This window comes from Balaenoptera ricei, chromosome 14 (assembly GCF_028023285.1).
Source record: "Balaenoptera ricei isolate mBalRic1 chromosome 14, mBalRic1.hap2, whole genome shotgun sequence".
In the NCBI taxonomy this organism is placed as follows: Eukaryota; Metazoa; Chordata; class Mammalia; order Artiodactyla; family Balaenopteridae; genus Balaenoptera; species Balaenoptera ricei.
Genome location: NC_082652.1, coordinates 70,096,896 through 70,121,521, shown reverse-complemented (window position 1 = coordinate 70,121,521; position 24,626 = coordinate 70,096,896). Strand labels below are relative to the sequence as shown.

The 24,626-nt window shown below is 41.5% G+C and overlaps 1 protein-coding gene and 1 pseudogene across 4 annotated transcripts in view; one reads left to right on the top strand and one right to left on the bottom strand.

Moving 5' to 3' along the window:
* The window catches only part of MYO5B (myosin VB), a 370,856-nt gene that overhangs the window by 239,576 nt on the left and 106,654 nt on the right, over positions 1 to 24,626 (top strand). For all 4 annotated transcript variants that reach the window (XM_059894726.1, XM_059894725.1, XM_059894727.1 and 1 more), the window contains exons 11-12: positions 17,293 to 17,374; positions 17,903 to 18,043. In XM_059894726.1, coding sequence (XP_059750709.1) covers positions 17,293 to 17,374; positions 17,903 to 18,043 — 223 coding nt within the window. The remainder of the gene's footprint in view (positions 1 to 17,292; positions 17,375 to 17,902; positions 18,044 to 24,626) is intronic.
* On the bottom strand, positions 13,730 to 14,023 carry LOC132347885 (small ribosomal subunit protein eS27-like; annotated as a pseudogene).

Genomic DNA, 24,626 nt, shown 5'->3' with positions numbered 1-24,626 from the left:
TGCATTAATTTTGTATCCTACTACTTTACCACATTCATTGAATAGCTCTAGTTGTTTTCTGGTAGCATCCTTAGGATTCTTTATGTATAGTATCATGTCATCTGCAAACAGTGACAGTTTTACTTCTTTTCCAATTTGGATTCCTTTTATTTCTTTTTCTTCTCTGACTGCCGTGGTAAAACTTCCAAAACTATGTTGAATAATAGTGGTGAGAGTGGGCAACCTTATCTTGTTCCTGATCTTAGAGGAAATGGTTTCAGTTTTTCACCATTGAGAACGATGTTGGCTGTGATGTTTGTCATATATGGCCTTTATCATGTTGAGGTAGATTCCCTCTATGCCCACGTTCTGGAGAGTTTTTATCATAAATGGGTGTTGAATTTTGTTGAAAGCTTTTTCTACATCTGTTGAGATTATCATATGGTTTATATCCTTCAGTTTGTTAATGTGGTGTATCACATTGATTTGTGTATATTGAAGAATCCTTGCATTCCTGGGATAAACCCCACTTGATCATGGTGTATGATCCTTTTAATGGGCTGCTGGATTCTGTTTGCTAGTATTTTGTTGAGGATTTTTGCATCTGTGTTCATCAGTGATATTGGCCTGTAGTTTTCTTTCTTTGTAGTATCTTTGTCTGGTTTTGGTATCAGGGTGATGGTGGCCTCGTAGAATGAGTTTGGGAGTGTTCCTCCCTCTGCTATATTTTGGAAGAGTTTGAGAAGGATAGGTGTTAGCCCTTTTCTAAATGTTTGATAGAATTCATGTGTGAAGCCATCTGGTCCTGGGCTTTTGTTTCTTGGGAGTTTTTCAATCACATTTTCAATTTCAATGCTTGTGATTGGTCTGTTCATATTTTCTGTTTCTTCCTGGTTCAGTCTTTGAAGGTTGTACTTTTCTAAGAAATTGTCTATTTTTTCCAGGTTGTCCATTTTATTGGCATATGGTTGTTTGTAGCAGTCTCTCATGATTCTTTGTATTTCTGCAGTGTCAGTTGTTACTTCTTTTTCATTTCTAATTCTTTTTTTTTTAATTTTTTTAGTTTTTATAAACTTTCTCTTTTTTAAATTAATTAATTAATTTATTTATTTTGGCTGTGTTGGGGCTTCGTTGCTGCACACAGGCTTTCTCTAGTTGCGGTGAGCGGGGGATACTCTTTGTTGTGGTGCGCGGGCCTCTCATTGCAGTGGCCTCTCTGTTGCGGAGCACGGGCTCTAGGGTGTGTGGGCTTCAGTAGTTGTGGCGCGTGGACTTCAGTAGTTGTGGCTGGTGAGCTCTAGAGCACAGGCTCAGTAGTTGTGGCTCATGGGCTTAGTTGCTCTGCAGCATATGGGTTGGGATCTTCCCAGACCAGGACTTGAACCCATGTCCCCTGCATTGGCAGGTGGATTCTTAACCACTGCACCACCAGGGAAGCTGGTGGTCAGCACTGATCCTCTGTGCGGGAATCTCTCCGCTTTGCCCTCCGTACGCCTGGTGCTGCACTCTCCTCTGTGGCTCCGAAGCTTCCCCCCCGTCACCCCCTGTCTCCACCAGTGAAGGGGCTTCCTAGTGTGTGGAAACTTTTCCTCCTTCACAGCTCCCTCCCAGTGGGGCAGGTCCCGTCCCTATTCTTTTGTCTCTGTTTTTCCTTTTTTCTTTTGCCCTACCCAGGTACTTGGGGAGTTTCTTGCCTTTTGGGAAGTCTGAGGTCTTCTGCCAGCATTCAGTAGGTGTTCTGTAGGAGCTGTTCACGTGTAGATGTATTTTTGTTGTATTTGTGGGGAGGAAGGTGAACTCCATGTCTTACTCCTCCACCACCGTGAAGGTCTCCCCATTGTTAATGGCACATAAAAGTATTATGACTGCAGTGCTACTGATACGTACAATATCATGCCTCAGTTCTGTTACAGGTACATACTGTCTTAGTGCCTTGAGTTTAAATAGATAGCTCCTCCCTTCCAAGGGATCCCCAGCAAGAGGCTTTGCCTGTTGGTGGTGGTGGTGGGGAAGGCCTCTGTGGGTTGGGCTGCTGGTGCTGCTGAGTGTGGAGCTGTTAGCTGAGCCCCTGCAAGCTGGGATTTTGTGTTCATATTTGCCATTTAATTCTTATAATTGAGTTTATTTGCTCTAAGATCCTGTGCCCGCCCAAAGGGGAGAAATAGATCACAGGGAAGACTTGTCTTTGGTTTGAAGGTGCACTTGTCCGTGGGTGGATGGGGATCCGTAGGACTCCATCTCCTATTTCTGGTGCCAGCTCCTGACCTGTGTGTCTCCTTCCTCCCCGTGTGGCCGTGGGTTCCTTTGAGAACATCTGACAGCTTTCCAGCGAGGACAGGTCCCATCGCAGGGGGCGCTGTGCAGCCTGGGGCCCTGGACAAGCACTCTCGGGGAGTTTCCTCCCCTTTGGCTTCCTTCCGAGTGCGCTATGCTGTTTTCTCTTTTTTTAATTCTTGTTCTTTCTCAGAAGCTTATTTACGTTTTCAAACCTTGTCCTAAAGCGGTCATATTTAGAAAGCGATTCACCTGCTCCTGGGGAGAGAGAAATGCCCCGCACTGTTCCTCCTCCCTCTGCTCAGTCAGTGCCGGCTTCACGCACTGTGGGCAGAGTTCGGGGTGGCCAGTTAGATAAGGTGGGCTCAGTGTTAACCAGCTGCTGTCTAACTGGGCCATTTGTGGCCAAGGAAGCACTTACAGACGACCCTGAATGTACATACGCCTGCTCCTCATCAGTTCTGGTCGGCCGAGAAATCATTCTTCTTCTTTTCTGGTAAGAAGGTATGTAATGAACGCTTAGGAGACTAAATCCAAAAACTTCACAGGAAAGCAGGTGACTTGCATCTGGAGGTACTGTTTCTGATCCATCAGGTTAGTGACATCATTTCTTAATCTGGGAGAAAGTGGCAACATTTGGTGGAAACTGGGATTTACACTGAACTCTTTACTGTCATCTCCCTTTCCCAATCATGGTGTTCTTCTGCCTTGTTTCCTTTGGGCTTCAGACACCTTCCAGGTATCTTTCAGAAACCTTCAGAAAAGATAACTTTCAGAAACCCACTGAATCGTTTGTTTTCAGTTACTTAAAAGTGGGTGTCATGCTTGATACTCTACCTCTGTTACCCTCTCTAACAACCTCCTCTCATTTCAAACTAATTCCTGTTTTTAGGCTTTATTTACAAACAATATGACTATGGGAAGTGATTCTTCCATGGCATCTGAAAACTCCAGCATTTTTTTTATATTTTGAGTTTCCTACCGAAATCCCTGACCACCGAACTCTGGAGAGGGAGGAGACCATCTATCCCAATGTCTCACTCGTTGTTCCTCAGCCCTAGATGGGGATGCCTTGATGCACATAGAAGGTGCCCTTGGGATGACCTAATGTTTTTAATTTTCTTACTCCTCCTTGTCACCTATGAGCAAAAAGAGAGCATGTGGAAGCTGGAGAGAGCGGGAAGGAGGGTGGGGTTAGGTTTCTGAATACATTAAACCCCACTGATTAAGAGGAAAGGAATAAGGAGTTATCTTCCTCTCTGAATTAGGTTGGAAATGTGCAAAGCAAGCAAATAAGAGTGGGATTGCTGCCCCCCCCCCCCACAAGTAGGTACTGATTACTTCAGCTGGGATGACTGTCCGTAGATAAACTGTTAGAGTTTTACTGAGTGTTACTGGGTCACCAGTCAAACTCATTCTAGAGACAACTGGAGGGAGTTCCATAGTATAAATGAGCCACTCCAGATTTTTGTATAAATGTTTAGTATGTTACTATAGAATCAGCAGCTAGAGTGAATAAACAGTCACTTCTGTATACATAAGCAAGCAGTGTGTGAGCCAGCATCATACATACATACCTCCCCTTATCATGATGTTCCGAAGGGTAGTTAGTTCAGATGGTAGAAAAGGCTGTGAGCATCTAAGTAAATTGCTTGGGCCACAGCTGCCTCCACCACAGCTGTGGTGAGCCCCCCGCTCAGAGGCCCTTCTCTCAGGCTCTCCTGAACAGTTCCAGATACCCAGTGTCCTGGTAGAAGCACGGCTTCCCTACATCTTGCTCCCCTGCCCCAGCTCCAAAAAGTGCAGAGCAAGCAACACCCAGGGCAATTTAGCCAACCCAAGCCGAGCTCTTTTCCTTAACTAAGGATCTGTGAAGCTGCCTGCAGGGTATTTCTTACCAGGCAGGGGATAGAAATTAATAGGAGAGAGCCAGGCAGCTTTTGGCTGGGGTTTCCTTTTCATGTTGCATTAACCAGCATTTGCCTCTACAGGCTTGATTAATTACAATCTTAATCCTTTATTCCTCTCTCCTCCTCGAGGCAATGAGAAATAAATGGTTCCAATTTGGGAAAAATACACATTTATTTGTCTTTGACCTGAGCCTTCAAAATGCCAAGATAGCAGGAGGCTTTGGCTATGGCCAGCTCATTCTTGAAGAGGACAGTTGGCCTAGGGGACTTTGGGAGCAAGGCAGGGATAGATTCATGCCTAATGCTGAGGAATAGTGAGGGAGAGGATGCTGAGGGACTTTTGGGCCCCAGGAACAGGAAATGGAGTTTGCTGGGATTTTATATCTTCCTCAGTTCTTGTGTTACTTTCTGCGTCTCTTATGGTATTTCCTAATTTTAAATTTGCATCCAGCTCTATTCAGTGCTTTTTAATGATTTATTTTAAAAAGTATTTTTAAATTGTAGTTTAAAGAAAAAACACAATATAAAATTTACCATCTTAACCGTTTTTACGTATACAGTGCAGTAATGTTAAGTATATTCACATTGATGTGCAGTAGATCTCTAGAACTTTTTCATGTTGGAACACTGAAACTCTATACCCATTAAACAACTCCCATCTTCCCTCCCCCAGCCCCTGGCAACCACCATTCTACGTTCCGTCTCTATGATTTTGACAATTCCACGTACTTCGTGTAAATGGAATCATAGTATCTATCTTCTGGGACTATCTTATTTCACTTAGCATAACATCCTCAAGATTCAACCATGTTGTAGCATGTGACAAGATTTCCTTTTTTTTTAAAGGTGAATAATAGTACATTGTATGCATGTACCACATTTTATTTATCCATCCATTGATGGACATTTGGGCTGCTTCTGCCTCTTGGCTATTGTGAAAATGCTGCAACGACCAAGGAAGGGTGTGCAAACATCTCTTCTTTTAGACTTCTTGGATATATAACCAGAAGTAGGATTGCTGGATCATATAGTAATTCTATTTTTAATTATTTGAGGAACCTCCATGTTGTTTTTTATAGTAGCTGCACCATTTTACATTTTTACCAATGGTGCCCAGGGGTTCCAGTTTCTCCACATCCTTGCCGACACTTTTGTTTTCTGTTTTTTTGATAGTGGCCATCCCAATAGGTATGAGGTGGTATCTCGTGGTTTTGATATGCATTTCTCTAATGATTTATGATCATCTTTTCATATGCTTCTTGGCCATTCATATATCTTCTTGGAGAAATGTTTTAAGTTCTTTGACCATTTTTAAATCAAGTTATTTACTTTTTTTTTTTTGAGTTGCAGGATTTCTTTATATATTCTGGATATTAACCCCTTTTCAGAAATATGATTCTCAAACATGTTCTACCATTCTGTAAGTTGCCTTTAATGATATATTTTAAGTAAATTTCTTAGGCTCACCATTTGCCTTTGTCATTTTGACGGAAATTCTTTTTTTTTTTTGATGAAAATTCTTTTTTTTTTTTCTTCTTTGATGGAAATTCTTTGTGTCTTTGTTATGTTTTGTTTTCTTGGTCTCACTCTTCAAAATAGACTTACAGATAATTTCGCAATCCTAAGTTAGTTATTTGGAGAAGACTACCCATCCCCTCTCTGTCTAGTATGGACAGGCTTCATGGAGAATGAAGGGGGAGAAGTCAGTGATTGCATTTACCCTGCAGCCTGTGAACAGTGACCCAACCTTGGACAGCCCAGAAGATTCCTGGACATGTCTTCTTCAGGGTAGACATGCATAGCTGGCCCCAGTGTTCTCAGATCCAGCAGATCACCCGAAGCAATTGGGTTCTCCCTGGAATCTCTGAGTCTCCCAGGAGAGCCATGTAACTCAGAGTGCTCGAAAGTCAAGCTCAACCTTCCAGAATTGCTCTGACACAGCCCTTTGGAGCATGCCTGGAACCAAACACCACTACATAGTCTTAAAGCTTGGATAAAGTCCCATTTCTCTCTGTCCATGCCAGCACCCCCATGAGCTCACCCTCCTTTTAAGTCTTGTAACGCATAAAGTCTCTACTAGTTGGGAGGTTTCATATACTGGTTTCATGTTATCCTCCTAGTAGTTCTGTTGGGCAGAGTCCATGACGTGCTGTTCTTTGCAGCCCTTACTGTTCCTGGGACAGTCGACTGATGGATTGGGAGAGGGTTACCATATGGTGGGCATCTTCCTGTCCCACATTAGATTTTCAGACACGGAGAAGAGCCGGGAATTGGAGCACACTGCAAACGGAATGGACTTAGGTGCTCTAGAAGAAGAACTGTTCTTGACCTTGGGATGTGAGCAGTGCCTAGAACTGTGCTGTCCCTGAAGGACAAGTCCTGTGTGGGGTCATCTGGGCACAGAGAGAAGCACGTGAACAGAATGCAAGTCCTGCCATTCTAAGGTGCAGCTAGCACCCCGGGATTGTCTAGTAAAGAGATCAGAAGGGTTGGCCTCCCTAACAGACTGCAAGGTGCCCTTGTGAGGTTTCATGGGCTTCAGGAGGGAAAGAGACCTTGAGAGGACTTGTTTGACTTTTAGTACTCATTCCCTAGAAGTCCCCCTCTATGTCTAACCTATATCACATATCTTCTCTTTCGACCTTTGGTAGAAGGATAGAGAGAGGTCTTGGTAAAATAGAAAGACAAGCCTGAGCTAAGAAAGTCTACTTCCTTTGACCTGTGCTCCAGGGGAAGAACTGTTTCCCAACCTTCAAAGCATCTCATTGCCTCTCTGCTCTGGAATGAATGGTTCGTGGAAGTTAATAATTAACTCAGAGTGATGGGTAGACTTCTTTTTATTGCAGTTTCACTTTCCCACAGACACTACCTTATTTTCGTAGAGGTGCTTGTATCCCTTACCCCATCCTGAAGTCGGGTAGAATGAGAAGGGAATTTTCTACTTTTCTACTACGTTTTGAAGATAGGGGAGCGTTGAAGTAGGGGTGATAATTGTACCACCATGAGTACAGATCTCAGGTCTCAGCATCAAATCTTATTCCATGTTTTGACCTTCCTCCCACCCAAGGATTCTGGTCTAAGTATTCTCAACACTGATTCTGGAAGAGAAAGCCAATTCCCCCTCGTATATAAATTTCTTTGTGATATTTTAATCTTATGAACTATAAATTGATCCATTGTGTTTATTTATTTATTTTTTTTTTAGTATTAGTTGTTTTGTTTGTTTTTTTATACTGCAGGTTCTTATTAGGCATCAGTTTTATACACATCAGTGTATACATGTCAATCCCAATCGCCCAATTCAGCACACCACCATCCCCACCCCACCGCAGTTTTCCCCCCTTGGTGTCCATATGTCCATTCTCTACATCTGTGTCTCAACTTCTGCCCTGCAAACTGGCTCATCTGTACCATTTTTCTAGGTTCCGCATACATGCATTAATATACGATATTTGTTTTTCTCTTTCTGACTTACTTCACTCTGTATGACAGTCTCTAGATCCATCCACGTCTCAACAAATGACTCAATTTCGTTCCTTTTTATGGCTGAGTAATATTCCATTGTATATATGTACCACATCTTCTTTATCCATTCGTCTGTTGATGGGCATTTAGGTTGCTTCCATGACCTGGCTATTGTAAATAGTGCTACAATGAACATTCGGGTGCATGTGTCTTTTTGAATTACGGTTTTCTCTGGGTATATGCCCAGTAGTGGGATTGCTGGGTCATATGGTAATTCTATTTTTAGTTTTTTAAGGAACCTCCATATTGTTCTCCATAGTGGCTGTATCAATTTACATTCCCACCAACAGTGCAAGAGGGTTCCCTTTTCACCACACCCTCTCCAGCATTTGTTGTTTGTAGATTTTCTGATGATGCCCATTCTAACAGGAGTGAGGTGATACCTCATTGTAGTTTTGATTTGCATTTCTCTAATAATTAGTGATGTTGAGCAGCTTTTCATGTGCTTCGTGGCCATCTGTATGTCTTCTTTGGAGAAATGTCTATTTAGGTCTTCTGCCCATTTTTGGATTGGGGTGTTTGTTTCTTTGATATTGAGCTGAATGAGCTGTTTATATATTTTGGAGATTAATCCTTTGTCCGTTGATTCATTTGCAAATATTTTCTCCCATTCTGAGGGTTGTCTTTTCGTCTTGTTTATGGTTTCCTTTGCTGTGCAAAAGCTTTGAAGTTTCATTAGGTCCCACTTGTTTATTTTTGTTTTTATTTCCATTACTCTAGGAGGTGGATCAAAAAAGATCTTGCTGTGATTTATGTCAAAGAGTGTTCTTCCTATGTTTTCCTCTAAGAGTTTTATAGTGTCCAGTCTTATATTTAGGTCTCTAATCCATTTTGAGTTTATTTTTGTGTATGGTGTTAGGGAGTATTCTAATTTCATTCTTTTACATGTAGCTGTCCAGTTTTCCCAGCACCACTTATTGAAGAGACTGTCTTTTCTCCATTGTATATCTTTGCCTCCTTTGTCATAGATTAGTTGACCATAGGTGCGTGGGTTAATGTCTGGGCTTTCTATCTTGTTCCATTGATCTATGTTTCTGTTTTTGTGCCAGTACCATATTGTCTTGATTACTGTAGCTTTGTAGTATAGTCTGAAGTCAGGGAGTCTGATTCCTCCAGCTCCATTTTTTTGCCTCAAGACTGCTTTGCCTATTCGGGGTCTTTTGTGTCTCCATACAAATTTTAAGATGATTTGTTCTAGCTCCGTAAAAAATGCCATTGGTAATTTGATAGGGATTGCATTGAATCTGTAGATTGCTTTGGGTAGTATAGTCATTTTCACAATGTTGATTCTTCCAATCCAAGAACATGGTATATCTCTCCATCTGTTGGTATCATCTTTAATTTCTTTCATCAGTGTCTTATAGTTTTCTGCATACAGGTCTTTTGTCTCCCTAGGTAGGTTTATTCCTAGGTATTTTATTCTTTTTGTTGCAATGGTAAATGGGAGTGTTTCCATAATTTCTCTTTCAGATTTTTCATCATTAGTGTATAGGAATGCAAGAGATTTCTGTGCATTAATTTTGTATCCTGCAACTTTACCATATTCATTAATTAGCTCTAGCAGTTTTCTGGTGGCAGTTTTAGGATTCTCTATGTATAGTATCATGTCATCCGCAAACAGTGACAGTTTTACTTCTTCTTTTCCAATTTGTATTCCTTTTATTTCTTTTTCTTCTCTGATTGCCGTGGCTAGGACTTCCAAAACTATGTTGAATAATAGTGGTGAGAGTGGACATCCTTGTCTCGTTCCTGATCTTAGAGGAAATGCTTTCAGTTTTTCACCATTGAGAATGATGTTTGCTGTGGGTTTGTCATATATGGCCTTTATTATGTTGAGGTAGGTTCCCTCTATGCCCACTTTCTGGAGAGTTTTTATCAGAAATGGGTGTTGAATTTTGTCAAAAGCTTTTTCTGCATCTATTGAGATGATCATATGGTTTTTATTCTTCAATTTGTTAATATGGTGTATCACATTGATTGATTTGCGTATATTGAAGAATCCTTGCATCCCTGGGATAAATCCCACTTGATCGTGGTGTATGATCCTTTTAATGTGTTGTTGGATTCTGTTTGCTAGTATTTTGTTGAGGATTTTTGCATCTATATTCATCAGTGATATTGGTCTGTAATTTTCTTTTTTTGTAGTGTCTTTGTCTGGTTTTGGTATCAGGGTGATGGTGGCCTCATAGAATGAGTTTGGGAGTGTTCCTTCCTCTGCAATTTTTTGGAAGAGTTTGAGAAGGATGGGTGTTAGCTCTTCTCTAAATGTTTGATAGAATTCACCTGTGAAGCCATCTGGTCCTGGACTTTTGTTTGTTGGAAGATTTTTAATCACAGTTTCAATTTCATTACTTGTGATTGGTCTGTTCATATTTTCTATTTCTTCCTGGTTCAGTCTTGGAAGGTTATACCTTTCTAAGAATTTGTCCATTTCTTCCAGGTTGTCCATTTTATTGGCATAAAGTTGCTTGTAGTAGTCTCTTAGGATGCTTTGTATTTCTGCGGTGTCTGTTGTAACTTCTCCTTTTTCATTTCTGATTTTATTGATTTGAGTCCTCTCCCTCTTTTTCTTGATGAGTCTGGCTAATGGCTTATCAATTTTGTTTATCTTCTCAAAGAACCAACTTTTAGTTTTATTGATCTTTGCTATTGTTTTCTTTGTTTCTATTTCATTTATTTCTGCTCTGATCTTTATGATTTCTTTCCTTCTGCTAACTTTGGGTTTTGTTTGTTCTTCTTTCTCTAGTTTCTTTAAGTGTAAGGTTAGATTGTTTACTTGAGCTTTTTCTTGTTTCTTTAGGTAGGCTTGTATAGCTATAAACTTCCCTCTTAGAACTGCTTTTGCTGCATCCCATAGGTTTTGGGTCGTCGTGTTTTCATTGTCATTTGTCTCTAGGTATTTTTTGATTTCCTCTTTGATTTCTTCAGTGATCTCTTGGTTATTTAGTAACGTATTGTTTAGCCTCCATGTGTTTGTCCTTTTTACGTTTTTTTCCCTGTAATTCATTTCTAATCTCATAGCGTTGTGGTCAGAAAAGATGCTTGATATGATTTCAATTTTCTTAAATTTACTGAGGCTTGATTTGTGACCCAAGATGTGATCTATCTTGGAGAATGTTCCGTGCGCACTTGAGAAGAACGTGTAATCTGCTGTTTTTGGATGGAATGTCCGATATATATCAATTAAATCTATCTGGTCTATTGTGTCATTTAAAGCTTCTGTTTCCTTACTTATTTTCATTTTGGATGATCTGTCCATTGGTGTAAGTGAGGTGTTAAAGTCCCCCACTATTATTGTGTTACTGTCGATTTCCTCTTTTATAGCTGTTAGCAGTTGCCTTATGTATTGAGGTGCTCCTATGTTGGGTGCATATATATTTATAATTGTTATATCTTCTTCTTGGATTGATCCCTGGATCATTATGTAGTGTCCTTCCTTGTCTCTTGTAACATTCTTTATTTTAAAGTCTATTTTATCTGATATGAGTATAGCTACTCCAGCTTTCTTTTGATTTCCATTTGCATGGAATATCTTTTTCCATCCCCTCACTTTCAGTCTGTATGTGTCCCTAGGTCTAAAGTGGGTCTCTTGTAGACAGCATATATATGGGTCTTGTTTTTGTATCCATTCAGCCAGTCTATGTCTTTTGGTTGGGGCATTTAATCCATTCACGTTTAAGGTAATAATCGTTATGTATGTTCCTATGACCATTTTCTTAATTGTTTTGGGTTTGTTTTTGTAGGTCCTTTTCTTCTCTTGTGTTTCCCACTTAGAGAAGTTCCTTTAGCATTTGTTGTAGAGCTGGTTTGGTGGTGCTGAATTCTCTTAGCTTTTGCTTGTCTGTAAAGCTTTTGATTTCTCCATCAAATCTAAATGAGATCCTTGCCGGGTAGAGTAATCTTGGTTGTAGGTTCTTCCCTTTCATCACTTTAAGTATATCATGCCACTCCCTTCTGGCTTGCAGAGTTTCTGCTGAGAAATCAGCTGTTAACCTTATGGGAGTTCCCTTGTATGTTATTTGTCGTTTTTCCCTTGCTGCTTTCAATAATTTTTCTTTGTCTTTAATTTTTGCCACTTTGATTACTATGTGTCTCGGCGTGTTTCTCCTTGGGTTTATCCTGTATGGGACTCTCTGCGCTTCCTGGACTTGGGTGGCTATTTCCTTTCCCATGTTAGGGAAGTTTTCGACTATAATCTCTTCAAATATTTTCTCTGGTCCTTTCTCTCTCTCTTCTCCTTCTGGGACCCCTATAATGCGAATGTTGTTGCGTTTAATGTTGTCCCAGAGGTCTCTTAGGCTGTCTTCATTTCTTTTCATTCTTTTTTCTTTAGTCTGTTCCGCAGCAGTGAATTCCATCATTCTGTCTTCCAGGTCACTTATCCGTTCTTCTGCCTCAGTTATTCTGCTATTGATTCCTTCTAGTGTAGTTTTCATTTCAGTTATTGTATTGGTCATCTCTGTTTGTTTGTTCTTTAATTCTTCTAGGTCTTTGTTAATCATTTCTTGCATCTTCTCAATCTTTGCCTCCATTCTTATTCCAAGGTCCTGGATCATCTTCACTATCATTATTCTGAATTCTTTTTCTGGAAGGTTTCCTATCTCCACTTCATTTAGTTGTTTTTCTGGGGTTTTATCTTGTTCCTTCATCTGGGACATAGCCCTCTGCCTTTTCATCTTCTCTATCTTTCTGTAACTGTCCATTGTGTTTATTTTAAAAAGTCATCTCTATTGATGGCAAGAATTACTACAAATATAATTTAATTTAGAGAAGTTGCCCTATCTCCCTATCTGTGGTTTTCTGAGGTCAGTCATGTTAGACATTTTCCAAGCTACCCAAACCCCTCATTCATGTCTGGCCCTCCAGCATTACAGTAATTACACTAGACGGCAGAGGAATTGTTACCAGATAATATCTTAGAAATAGGGAAATTATGAGCTAATTTCAGGCCCTCTCAAATTAATGAGAATGTTATTTGTGGAGTGCTACTAATGTAAACCTTTAAAAAATGACAAGTGGGAGATATTTAAATCCTTTATCTGTGGAGCCCAGTACAAGCTCAGCAAGCACACCCAAGTGCTGTTATCTGGCCGATTGCTAGGGTAGCTCTTTTATCTTCCTTCTAGGTTTTATTAATTAAATTTCCTCTGGGACTTGGCTGTCATCAGCAACCTTTCTTGGGATGTGACGGGATTATAGGTGGAGGAAATGAGGTTCTAGGAGACATAACTCGGGCTATAGGACCATCCTCTGGGCTGGGAGGACCCTAATCCAGGGTAAGGACTGGCAGAACCAGTGCCTCCCTCCTGCATGGTCTGGAGTGCCTCCAGCTTGGATTTTGCATCTTTGATCGTGTTTTATTGACCTAGAATTACTTCTCTGCTGTGGGCATGACCAAAGGCTGTGCTTTAATGTGGTTGTCTCCAAGCAGTTGATTCCTTTGATCTCACGATGATTTCCCACTTTTCCTCGTCTTATACCTTGGTGGGGGAGGTGGGCACTGAGGAGGAGGAGGAGAAGCCTGATGTTTTCTGGGCACTGAGCCAACCCTGCTGGGCATCTGATGCATTTATTTTTGCTGGTTCTGCTCCTTACGGTGCTGCCTCTCCACCACCACTACCGTCCGCAACCCCACCAGGGGCAGCTCCAACATTTCTATTAGGGAGTGGTAGTTCAGCCTGTTTGGAAGGGCTGGCATAATTTTATGTAAGACTGAGAAAATTCAATCACCCATACAAAGAGTGAGAGGGCTAGCGATGTGAGGTTATGAAGGCTGAAGCCTGTGTCCCCAGCCTGGGGTCCCTCGGTGTCACCCCTCTCCTGCTCTCCACGTACTCAAACACTTCCTCCCCTGGGAAGTTTTCCTCTTCTCCACAGCCCTTCCTAGTCATCTCTTCCTTCTTTATGTATTTATTTATTTATGCTCATAATCAAAACTTTATTGAAAAACTAACATCAAAATAGGAGAGCATTTTACCTTATAAAATTAAACATAATTACATCATCTTGGTAGATTAACTAGAATTACTAAACAGATAAGGCTTTCTGTGATAGAACACAAATCCAGGAAGTTGTGTGGATCATTAGTGGTGCTTTCTTCTACACGAACACCCTTCTGTGAGTCTGGCCTTTCCTCCCATCAGCTGGCACAACACTGTTGAACAACCAACACAAACCACCACTGTCTGAGCATGGCTGAAAACTGTGGTAATCCTGTAGCAACCTGGACATTTTACATCCATAAAGAATTTGGACTTTGAACCAGCCGGGTTTTTTTAATGTTTTTTCTTTTCTTCTTCCAAGGGAGGATGCAGTAAATCTCTAGCCAAAGGCATGTTGAGGCTTTCGCAAGCCCAGCCCGTCCAGAGCAGCAGCACTCACCTGGGCACACGGCGTCCTCTTCATTCTTTCTTTCTTTCTTTTTTCTTTTTAAATTTTTTATTGACTTATTTATTTTTCATTCTTTCTTAAAGGGAACTTTTACTCCTTTCTGAGTTAATGTGGTCTCAGAAATCACTCTCTCTGGGTTCAAATATTGGGTCTTCTGTCTACTGACTCTCTGACTTCAGACAGGTTATTTAGTTTCTTCAACAGTAGGATGGGATTAGTAATAGACCCGAGCTCTTGTTTGTTGTGGGTGTTCAGTGGGCTCATGAAGCATCTAGGGCTTGGTGGTCTATAGGTGCTCATTTACAGGGTCCCTGTCAGCTCATTCAGCGTGGTGCGTGAATGAGAAAAAGGTACCTCTTCCTCCTCGATTTCTACCCCTTCTTACCCCCTCAGCCTGATGCCTTTGCTCTGCGAACATGGTGGCCCCACTCACTTGTAGCTAAAGCTGCTGATGCTATAATAATGCTCCCAGCTTGGTGGGTGATCACATCTGTTCAGTTGTACAAGTGAATCTTATCTCCACATGCCATTGGTCATTTGAAGTCCTCTCATTTCCACCTTCCTTAATGTCTTTAGAACCTTCCCATTACTTGGCCACCACCAGCCTAAGCCATGACCTGATTGGATCTTTCCTGAATTATTGCTCCAGTAATAACTGCCTTACTCAACCTCCTGCATTCAGTCTTGCACACCTTCCCACAAATCACAGTGTTTCTAAGATGAAAGTATGGTTGTCATTTCTTTTTTTTTTTTTTAATAAATTTATTTTATTTATTTTTGGCTGCGTTGGGTCGTTGCTGCACGTGGGCTTTCTCTAGTTGTGGCGAGTGGGGGCTACTCTTCACTGTGGTGCACGGGCTTCTCATCGCGGTGGCTTCTCTTGTTGCGGTGCACGGGCTCTAGGTGTGCAGGCTTCAGAGTTGTGGCACGCGGGCTCAGTAGTGGTGGCTCGCAGGCTCTAGAGCGCAGGCTCAGTAGTTGTGGCACACAGGCTTAGTTGCTCCGCGGCATGTGGGATCTTCCCAGACCAGGGCTTGAACCCATGTCCCCTGCATTGGCAGGCGGATTCTTAGCCACTGCACCACCAGGGAAACCCTGGTTGTCATTTCTTAATTTAAAATCCTTCAAATTCTCCCCATTTCTCCTGGTGAAATCCAAACCCCTCAAGTGTAGCATACAAGGCCTGCAGGCGGGACTGTGCCTGGCTGTGCTGTGCCGTGCCGTGTCTCATCTCTTTACCTGCCCTCCTCTCTGCAGGCTCCACCTCTTCTCCAACTCCCTTCCCCGGCAGTGATCGAGCCATATTGCAAACATTTCAGTTGAGCAGTTGATGTCAGTGTTGATGATCTAAAGTATAAAGAGCTCAAATAAGTCCATTTTTAAAGTTAAAACCCAACAAATACTTCACCAATCACAGACAGTTCACAAGGTACAGACAACTAGTACACACACACACAGAAAAATGTTGAGCTCTATCAATAATCAAAAGATATTAAAAATCAAAGAAGAACATTTTTCACATAATAATTAACCAAAGGTTTTTAAAAGTTAATCTACATTACTGACCAAAGATCTGTGATGCATTAATACTCCCAGTGAGGGGCAATGAGAACGTACCTGATTAGAGCACAAGGGAACTTTTGGGGTGATTGTGGTGATAAAAATGGTTCTATATCTGGATTGTGATGGTGGACACATGTAGTATAATATTTATCAGAAACTCATTGAAATATATCTTCCAAATTGGTGCATCTTATCATACATAAACTCTAAGTCAAACATGAATTTAAAAACAACATTATTAACCAGGATCAGGTGAACAAGATGCTTCCATACATTGGAAGGCTGGGGTGGGGGTAGGATGATAACATCAATTGGCTCCATCTTTCTGGAAGGTAATTTTCTTCTACCATTTAAGAAAACAAACTCCAACATGGTAATTTTCCTTCTAGAATAGCATCCTAAGGATCATTAATTCAAAGATGTATATCCAATATTTGTCACAGCAGTGATAGCAGCTAAAAACTGGAAGAAGAACCAAAATGTCCTGCAATAGGTGACTGGTTAAATTATGATTCATCTGCGTGGGGGCCACTGCCAGCCCAGGAGAAGCCTTTGTGTGAATTGGAAAAAGGCATCCCTTCTGGGGCAAATGCTCCCTCCCAGACTTGAGGGGGGCATCAGCTAAATTCTGGCCCCACTGCTCCCCTCACTTGGGCACCTGTACGATCCTCAGGCCTAAGGCAGCATCTCTGATCCATACGAGGGTCCATGAGGCAGACATTAAAACTGATGTCTTTCGGGACTTCCCTGGTGGCGCAGTGGTTAAGAATCTGCCTGCCAGTGCAGGGGACACGGGTTCGATCCCTGGTCCGGGAAGATCCCACGTGCTGCGGAGCAACTAAACCCGTGCGCCACAGCTACTGAACCTGCACTCTAGAGCCCGCAAGCCACAACTACTGAGACCCACGCACCTAGAGCCCATGCGCCGCAACTACTGAGCCCACACGCTGCAACTACTGAAACCCGTGCACTCTAGGGTCCACGTGCCGCAACTACTGAGCCCGCATGCTGCAACTACTGAAGTCCACCTGCCTAGAGCAGAGCCTGTGCTCTGCAACAAGAGAATGCAATGAAGAGTAGCCCCTGCTCACCGCAACTAAAGAAAGGCCGCGGGCAGCAATGAAGACCCAATGCAGCCAAAAAAACAGACCCAACGCAGCCAAAAACCAATAAATAAATTAAAAAAACTGATGCCTTTGAAGAACAATGGCATGGGAAAACGTTGAATAACGAATGGGGAGTTAAATGACACATATAGGTATAATTTTACATATAATTCTACTTTTCTTCAAAAATGTAAAATCGCTAGAAGGAAACATACCCAAATGTAACTGGTGGTTAACATGTGTGATAGAATCATGGGTGACTTTCTCTTTTTTACACCTGCTTTTTCCAAATGTCCTGCTGTCAGTACTTTTTCTAATTGCGAAAAAGATGTACATTCTTGCTCTCCTATTTAATAGGACTCTGTCGTACTGATGCTGGCAACAGTGGTCTCTTTGGGCACAAGAGCAGATGGGACTTGTGTGCTGGATTTAAGACTAGAGCCGGATGGGAGCAGAGGAGGAGGGCTGCCTTGCTGAAGTCCCAGTGATTCCTTTGGTAAAAGGAGATGTCTCTTACTTTATCCTCTGCTCTTTCCATTCTGCAGGTTTGAGACATTTGACGTGAACAGCTTTGAGCAGTTTTGTATCAACTATGCGAATGAGAAGCTCCAGCAACAGTTCAACTTGGTAGGTTTTTCTGGACCCGGAGATGTCGGGTTGGGGAGACCTCTCTCCCAACCAGGGAGTGACAGACAGCCCAGCCTACTTCTCTTCTGTCCAGGGTCAGTGGGCTCTAGCTCTGCCCTGACCTGCCCTTAGTTTCCTGGTGGTGCCCCAGCTCTAGGCAGGTGCTCCCCACTTTTCAGAAGGAGGTCAGTGATCCTCTCCTTGGCTTTGACTCCCACTCTTTTTGACCCCGAGCTTCTGGGGTATTTGAGCAATTGCAAGCCAGCTATGAGGCTTCTTGCTACTGGTTGAGGTATGACAGTACAGGTGATTATTGGAGTGTCCTAGGGAAGGGTTCACATGGGAGTGAGGATCACCTAACTGAGCTTTTTTCTTCTGCATTAATGACTGTGACTTGTGCCTAAACCTTTTCTAGTGAGTATGCACCATCCTCCAGGGCTCAGAACCCATGTGGTTGAAGCTCAGGGGAGTTGAAAGTTAAGGTGTGTCTATAGTTCACTAACCTTGACTTTTCACTTCTTACACCAGCATGTATTCAAGTTGGAGCAAGAGGAATACATGAAGGAGCAGATCCCTTGGACCTTGATTGACTTTTATGATAACCAACCTTGTATTGACCTCATAGAAGCTAAGCTGGGCATCTTGGACCTGTTGGATGAAGAATGTAAGGTAAAACTGATGATGCTATCATTGAATCAGTTCATTTCTAGGCTTGGGGTGTGGGGCAGAGAACAGCTCTGTGGTGCAGGGGAACATGTGAGATCTCAAAGCTGGAATTTCATCTGTGATTAGCCAGCCTTTAGTTTGCTGGGAGAAGCATTGGTGTCTATTCTGCATACTAGAAGATACCAGAAGGTAACACGTTGAGCATGACTGGCAGGTATTGCTGCATTGGTGAACATGTGCCTCTTTTGGCAGAGACTGGATGTTATGGATTGGCATGATGTGATGGTGGTATGGATTTGGTGCCCCAGATCACCTAGGTGCTGAGAGAAGGACCCCAACTTCTAGACAGGCATCCCAGAGAGTGCGGGTCAAGAGCACAGGGTCATCTTTCCCGTGCCAGATGGCTTGGGAGCGATAAGAGCCACATGCTTGGTAGCAGGTGAAAGCTGTAGATTTCCCCCATGTAGCTTGTCATGGATGCTACCTGCTATAACAGGAAGAGCCCTGAGTTGCCAGCATGGAGAGAAACAGGCAGCCTTGGAAATGTGGGGCAGGGGAACTGGGTGTTATCAATCACCTAACTACTTTGGCCTTTGGTTTTCTGCTCTATGAATTGAGGGGGGTTGGATCTGATGATCTTCAAAACTTCTCCTGGTTTGGTGTTTGGTGATCTGGGGGTAAATGTATGCCAGCTCCTCCAGTGATGGAAACTCTAATCAAAAGGTGTAGAAGCCATGTGGTTCTCGGTATTGAAACGGAAGAGCCCAGTTGCGTTTACTTTCTGGTTTCCCATGTCTTCCCTGTAAAGGATGGCTTGTGGCTTGATGGTTTAGGAGGAGCAGATGTTTCCCTTCCAGAAGGACTCTCCAAGTTTCATTGCCTTTGAAAGTGAGAAGGAACAATTAATAAGACAGTGGAAGACAGAGTGAAAATACACTGAAATCCACAGCACATTTTTTTTAGTGGTGAGAGTGGGCACCCTTGTCTTGTTCCTGATCTTAGAGGAAATGCTTTCAGTTTTTCACCATTAAGAATGATGTTGGAGAGGAATCAATATGGTGGAGTAGAAGGACGTGCTCTCACTACCTCTTGCAAGAACACCAGAATCACAACTAGCTGCTGGACAATCATCGACAGGAAGACACTGGAACTCAACAAAAAAGATACCCGACATCCAAAGACAAAGGAGAAGCCACAGTGAGATGGTAGGAGGGGCGCAATCACAGTAAAATCAATTCCCATAACTGCTGGGTGGGTGACTCACACACTGGAGAACGCTTATACCACAGAAGTCCACCCACTGGAGTGAAGCTTCTGAGCCCCACGTCAGGCTTCCCAACCTGGGGGTCTGGCAACGGAAGGAGGAATTCTTAGAGAATCAGACTTTGAAGCCTAGTGGGAATTGATTGCAGGACTTCGACAGGACTGGGGGAAACAGAGACTCTACTCTTGGAGGGCACACACAAAGTAGTGTGTGCATCGGAACCCAGGGGAAGGAGCAGTGATCCCAGGGGAGACTGAACCAGACCTACCTGCTAGTGTTGGAGGGTCTCCTGCAGAGGCGGGGGAGGGGGTGGCTGTGGCTCACCGTGGGGACAAGGACACTGGCAGCAGAAGTTCTGGGAAGTACTCCTTGGCCTGAGCCCTCCCAGAGTCTGTCATCAGCCCCACCAAAGAGCCCAGGTAGGCTGCAGTGTTGGGTTGCCTCAGGCCAAACAACCAACAGGGAGGGAACCCAGCCGCACCCATCAACAGTCAAGTGGATTAAAGTTTTACTGAGCTCTGCCCACCAGAGCAACAGTCAGCTCTGCCCACTACCAGTCCCTCCCATCAGGAAACTTACACAAGCCTCCTAGATAGCCTCATCCACCAGAGGGCAGGCAGCAGAAGCAAGAAGAACTACACTCCTGCAGCCTGTGGAACAAAAACCACATTCACAGAAAGATAGACAAGATGAAAAGGCAGAGGGCTATGTACCAGATGAAGGAACAAGATAAAACCCCAGAAAAACAACTAAATGAAGTGGAGATAGGCAACCTTCCAGAAAAAGAATTCAGAGTAATGGTAGTGAAGATGATCCAGGACCTCGGAAAAAGAATGGAGGCAAACATCGAGAAGATGCAAGAAATGTTTAACAAAGACCTAGAAGAATTAAAGAACAAACAAACAGAGATGAACAATACAATAACTGAAATGGAAAATACACTAGAAGGAATCAATAGCAGAATAACTGAGGCAGAAGAACGGATAAGTGACCTGGAAGACAGAATGGTAGAATTCACTGCTGCAGGACAGAATAAAGAAAAAAGAATGAAAAGAAATGAAAACAGCCTAAGAGACCTCTGGGACAACATTAAACACGACAACATTCGCATTATACGGGTCCCAGAAGGAGAAGAGAGAGAGAAAGAACCAGAGAAAATATTTGAAGAGATTATAGTCAAAAACTTCCCTAACATGGGAAAGGAAATAGCCACCGAAGTCCAGGAAGCTCAGAGAGTCCCATACAGGATAAACCCAAGGAGAAACACGCCGAGACACATAGTAATCAAATTGGCAAAAATTAAAGACAAAGAAAAATTATTGAAAGCAGCAAGGGAAAAACGACAAATAACATACAAGGGAACTCCCATAAGGTTAACAGCTGATTTCTCAGCAGAAACTCTCCAAGGCAGAAGGGAGTGGCATGACATACTTAAAGTGATGAAAGGGAAGAAACTACAACCAACATTACTCTACCTGGCAAGGATCTCATTCAGATTCAATGGAGAAATCAAAGGCTTTACAGACAAGCAAAAGCTAAGAGAATTCAGCACCACCAAACCAGCTCTACAACAAATGCTAAAGGAACTTCTCTAAGTGGGAAACACAAGAGGAGAAAAGGACCTACAAAAATAAACCCAAAACAATTAAGAAAATGGTCATAGAAACATACATATCGCTAGTTACCTTAAATGTGAATGGATTAAATGCTCCAACCAAAAGACATAGACTGGCTGAATAGATACAAAAACAAGACCCATATATATGCTGTCTACAAGAGACCCACTTTAGACCTAGGGACACATACAGACTGAAAGTGAGTGGATGGAAAAAGATATTCCATGCAAATGGAAATCAAAAGAAAGCTGGAGTAGCAATACTCATATCAGATAAAATAGACTTTAAAATAAAGAATGTTACAAGAGACAAGGAAGGACACTACATAATGATCAAGGCATCAATCCAGAAGAAGATATAGCAATTATAAATATATATGCACCCAACATAGGAACACCTCAATACATAAGGTAACTGCTAACAACTATAAAAGATGAAATCAACAGTAACACAGTGATAGTGGGGGACTTTAACACCTCACTTACACCAATGGACAAATCATCCAAAATGAAAATAAGTAAGGAAACAGAAGCTTTAAATGACACAATAGACCAGATAGATTTAATTGATATTTATAGGACATTCCATCCAAAAAGAGCAGATTACACTTTCTTCTCAAGTGCGCATGGAATGTTCTCCAGGATAGATCACATCTTGGGTCACAAATCAAGCCTCAGTAAATTTAAGAAAATTGAAATCATATCAAGCATCTTTTCTGACCACAATGCTATGAGATTAGAAATGAATTACAGGGAAAAAAATGTAAAAAAGACAAACACGTGGAGGCGAAACAATACGTTACTAAATAACCAAGAGATCACTGAAGAAATCAAAGAGGAAATCAAAAAATACCTAGAGACAAATGACAATGAAAACACGACGATCCAAAACCTATGGGATGCAGCAAAAGCAGATCTAAGAGGGAAGTTTATAGCTATACAAGCCTAACTCGAGAAACAAGAAAAATCTCAAATAAACAATCTAACCTTACACCTAAAGGTACTAGAGAAAGAAGAACAAGCAAAACCCAAAGTTAGCAGAAGGAAAGAAATCATAAAGATCAGAGCAGAAATAAATGAAATAGAAACAAAGAAAACAATAGCAAAGATCAATAAAACTAAATGCTGGTTCTTTGAGAAGATAAACAAAATTTATTAGCCAGACTCATCAAGAAAAAGAGGGAGAGGACTCAAATCAGTAAAATTAGAAATGTAAAAGGAGAAGTTACAACAGACAACTGCAGAAATACAAAGCATCCTAAGAGACTACTACAGGCTACTCTATGCCAATAAACTGGACAAGCTGGAAGAAATGGATGAATTCTTAGAAAGGTATAACCTTCCAAGACTGAACCAGGAAGAAATAGAAAATATGAACAGACCAATCACAAGTAATGAAATTGAAACTGTGATTAAAAATCTTCCAACAAACAAAAGTCCAGGACTAGATGGCTTCACAGGTGAATTCTATCAAACATTTAGAGAAGAGCTAACACCCATCCTTCTCAAACTCTTCCAAAAAATTGCAGAGGAAGGAATACTCCCAAACTCATTGTATGAGGCCACCATCACCCTGATACCAAAACCAGACAAACATACTACAAAAAAAGAAAATTACAGACCAATATCACTGATGAATATAGATGCAAAAATCTTCAACAAAATACTAGCAAACAGAATCCAGAAACAGATTAAAAGGATCATACACCATGATCAAGTGGGATTTATCCCAGGGATGCAAGGATTCTTCAGTATATGAAAATCAATCAATGTGATACACCATATTAACAGATTGAAGAATAAAAACCACATGATCATCTCAATAGATGCAGAAAAAGCTTTTGACAAAATTCAACACCCATTTATGATAAAAACTCTCCAGAAAGTGGGCATAGAGGGAACCTACCTCAACATAATAAAGGCCATATATGACAAACCCACAGCAAACATCATTCTCAATGGTGAAAAACTGAAGCATTTCCTCTAGATCAGGAACAAGACAAGGATGTCCACTCTCACCACTATTATTCAACATAGTTTTGGAAGTCCTAGCCACGGCAATCAGAGAAGAAAAAGAAATAAAAGGAATCCAAATTGGAAAAGAAGAAGTAAAACTGTCACTGTTTGCAGATGACATGATACTATATAGAGAGAATCCTAAAGATGTCACCAGAAAACTACTAGAGCTGATCAATGAATTTGGTAAAGTGGCAGGATACAGAATTAATCCACAGAAATCTCTTGCATTCCTATACACCAATGATGAAAAATCTGAAAGAGAAATTAAGGAAACACTCCCATTTACCACTGCAACAAAAAGAATAAAATACCTAGGAATAAACCTACCAAGGGAGACAAAAGACCTGTATGCAGAAAACTATAAGACGCTGTTGAAAGAAATTAAAGATGATACCAACAGGTGGAGAGATATACCATGTTCTTGGATTGGAAGAATCAATATTGTGAAAATGACTATACTACCCAAAGCAATCTACAGATTCAATGCAATCCCTATCAAATTACCAATGGCATTTTTTATGGAACTAGAACAAAAAATCTTAAAATTTGTATGGAGACACAAAAGACCCCAAATAGCCAAAGCAGTCTTGAGGGAAAAAAACGGAGCTGGAGGAATCAGACTCCTTGACTTCAGACTATACTACAAAGCTACAGTAATCAAGACAATATGGTACTGGCACAAAAACAGAAACATAGATCAATGGAACAGGATAGAAAGCCCAGAGATAAACCCACACACCTATGGTCAACTAATCTATGACAAAGGAGGCAAGGATATACAATGGAGAAAAGACAGTCTCTTCAATAAGTGGTGCTGGGAAAACTGGACAGCTACATGTAAAAGAATGAAATTAGAACACTCCCTAACACCATACACAAAAATAAACTCAAAATGGATTCGAGACCTAAATGTAAGATCAGACACTATAAAACTCTTAGAGGAAAACATAGGAAGAACACTCTTTGACATAAATCACAGCAAGATCTTTTTTGATCCGCCTCCTAGAGTAATGGAAATAAAAACAAAAATAAACAAATGGGACCTAATGAAACTTAAAATTTTTGCACAGCGAAGGAAACCATAAACAAGACGAAAAGACAACCCTCAGAATGGGAGAAAATATTTGCAAACGAATCAACGGACAAAGGTTTAATCTCCTAAAATATTTAAACAGCTCATGCAGCTCATTATTAAAGAAACAAACAACCCAATTCAAAAATGGGCAGAAGACCTAAATAGACATTTCTCCAAAGAAGACATACAGATGGCCAAAAAACACATGAAAAGCTGCTCAACATCACTAATTATTAGAGAAATGCAAATAAAAACTACAATGAGGTATCATCTCACACCAGTTAGAATGGGCATCATCAGAAAATCTACAAACAAGAAATACTGGAGAGGCTGTGGAGCAAAGGGAACCCTCTTGCACTGTTATTGGGGATGTGAATTGATACAGCCACTATAGAGAACAGTATGGAGGTTCCTTAAAAAACTAAAACTAGAATTACCATATGATCCAGCAATCGCACTATTGGGCGTATACCCAGAGAAAACCATAATTCAAAAAGACACATGCACCCCAATGTTCACTGCAGCACTGTTTACAATAGCCAGGTCATGGAAGCAAACTAAATGCCCATCAACAGACGAATGGATAGAGAAGTTGTGGTACATATATACAGTG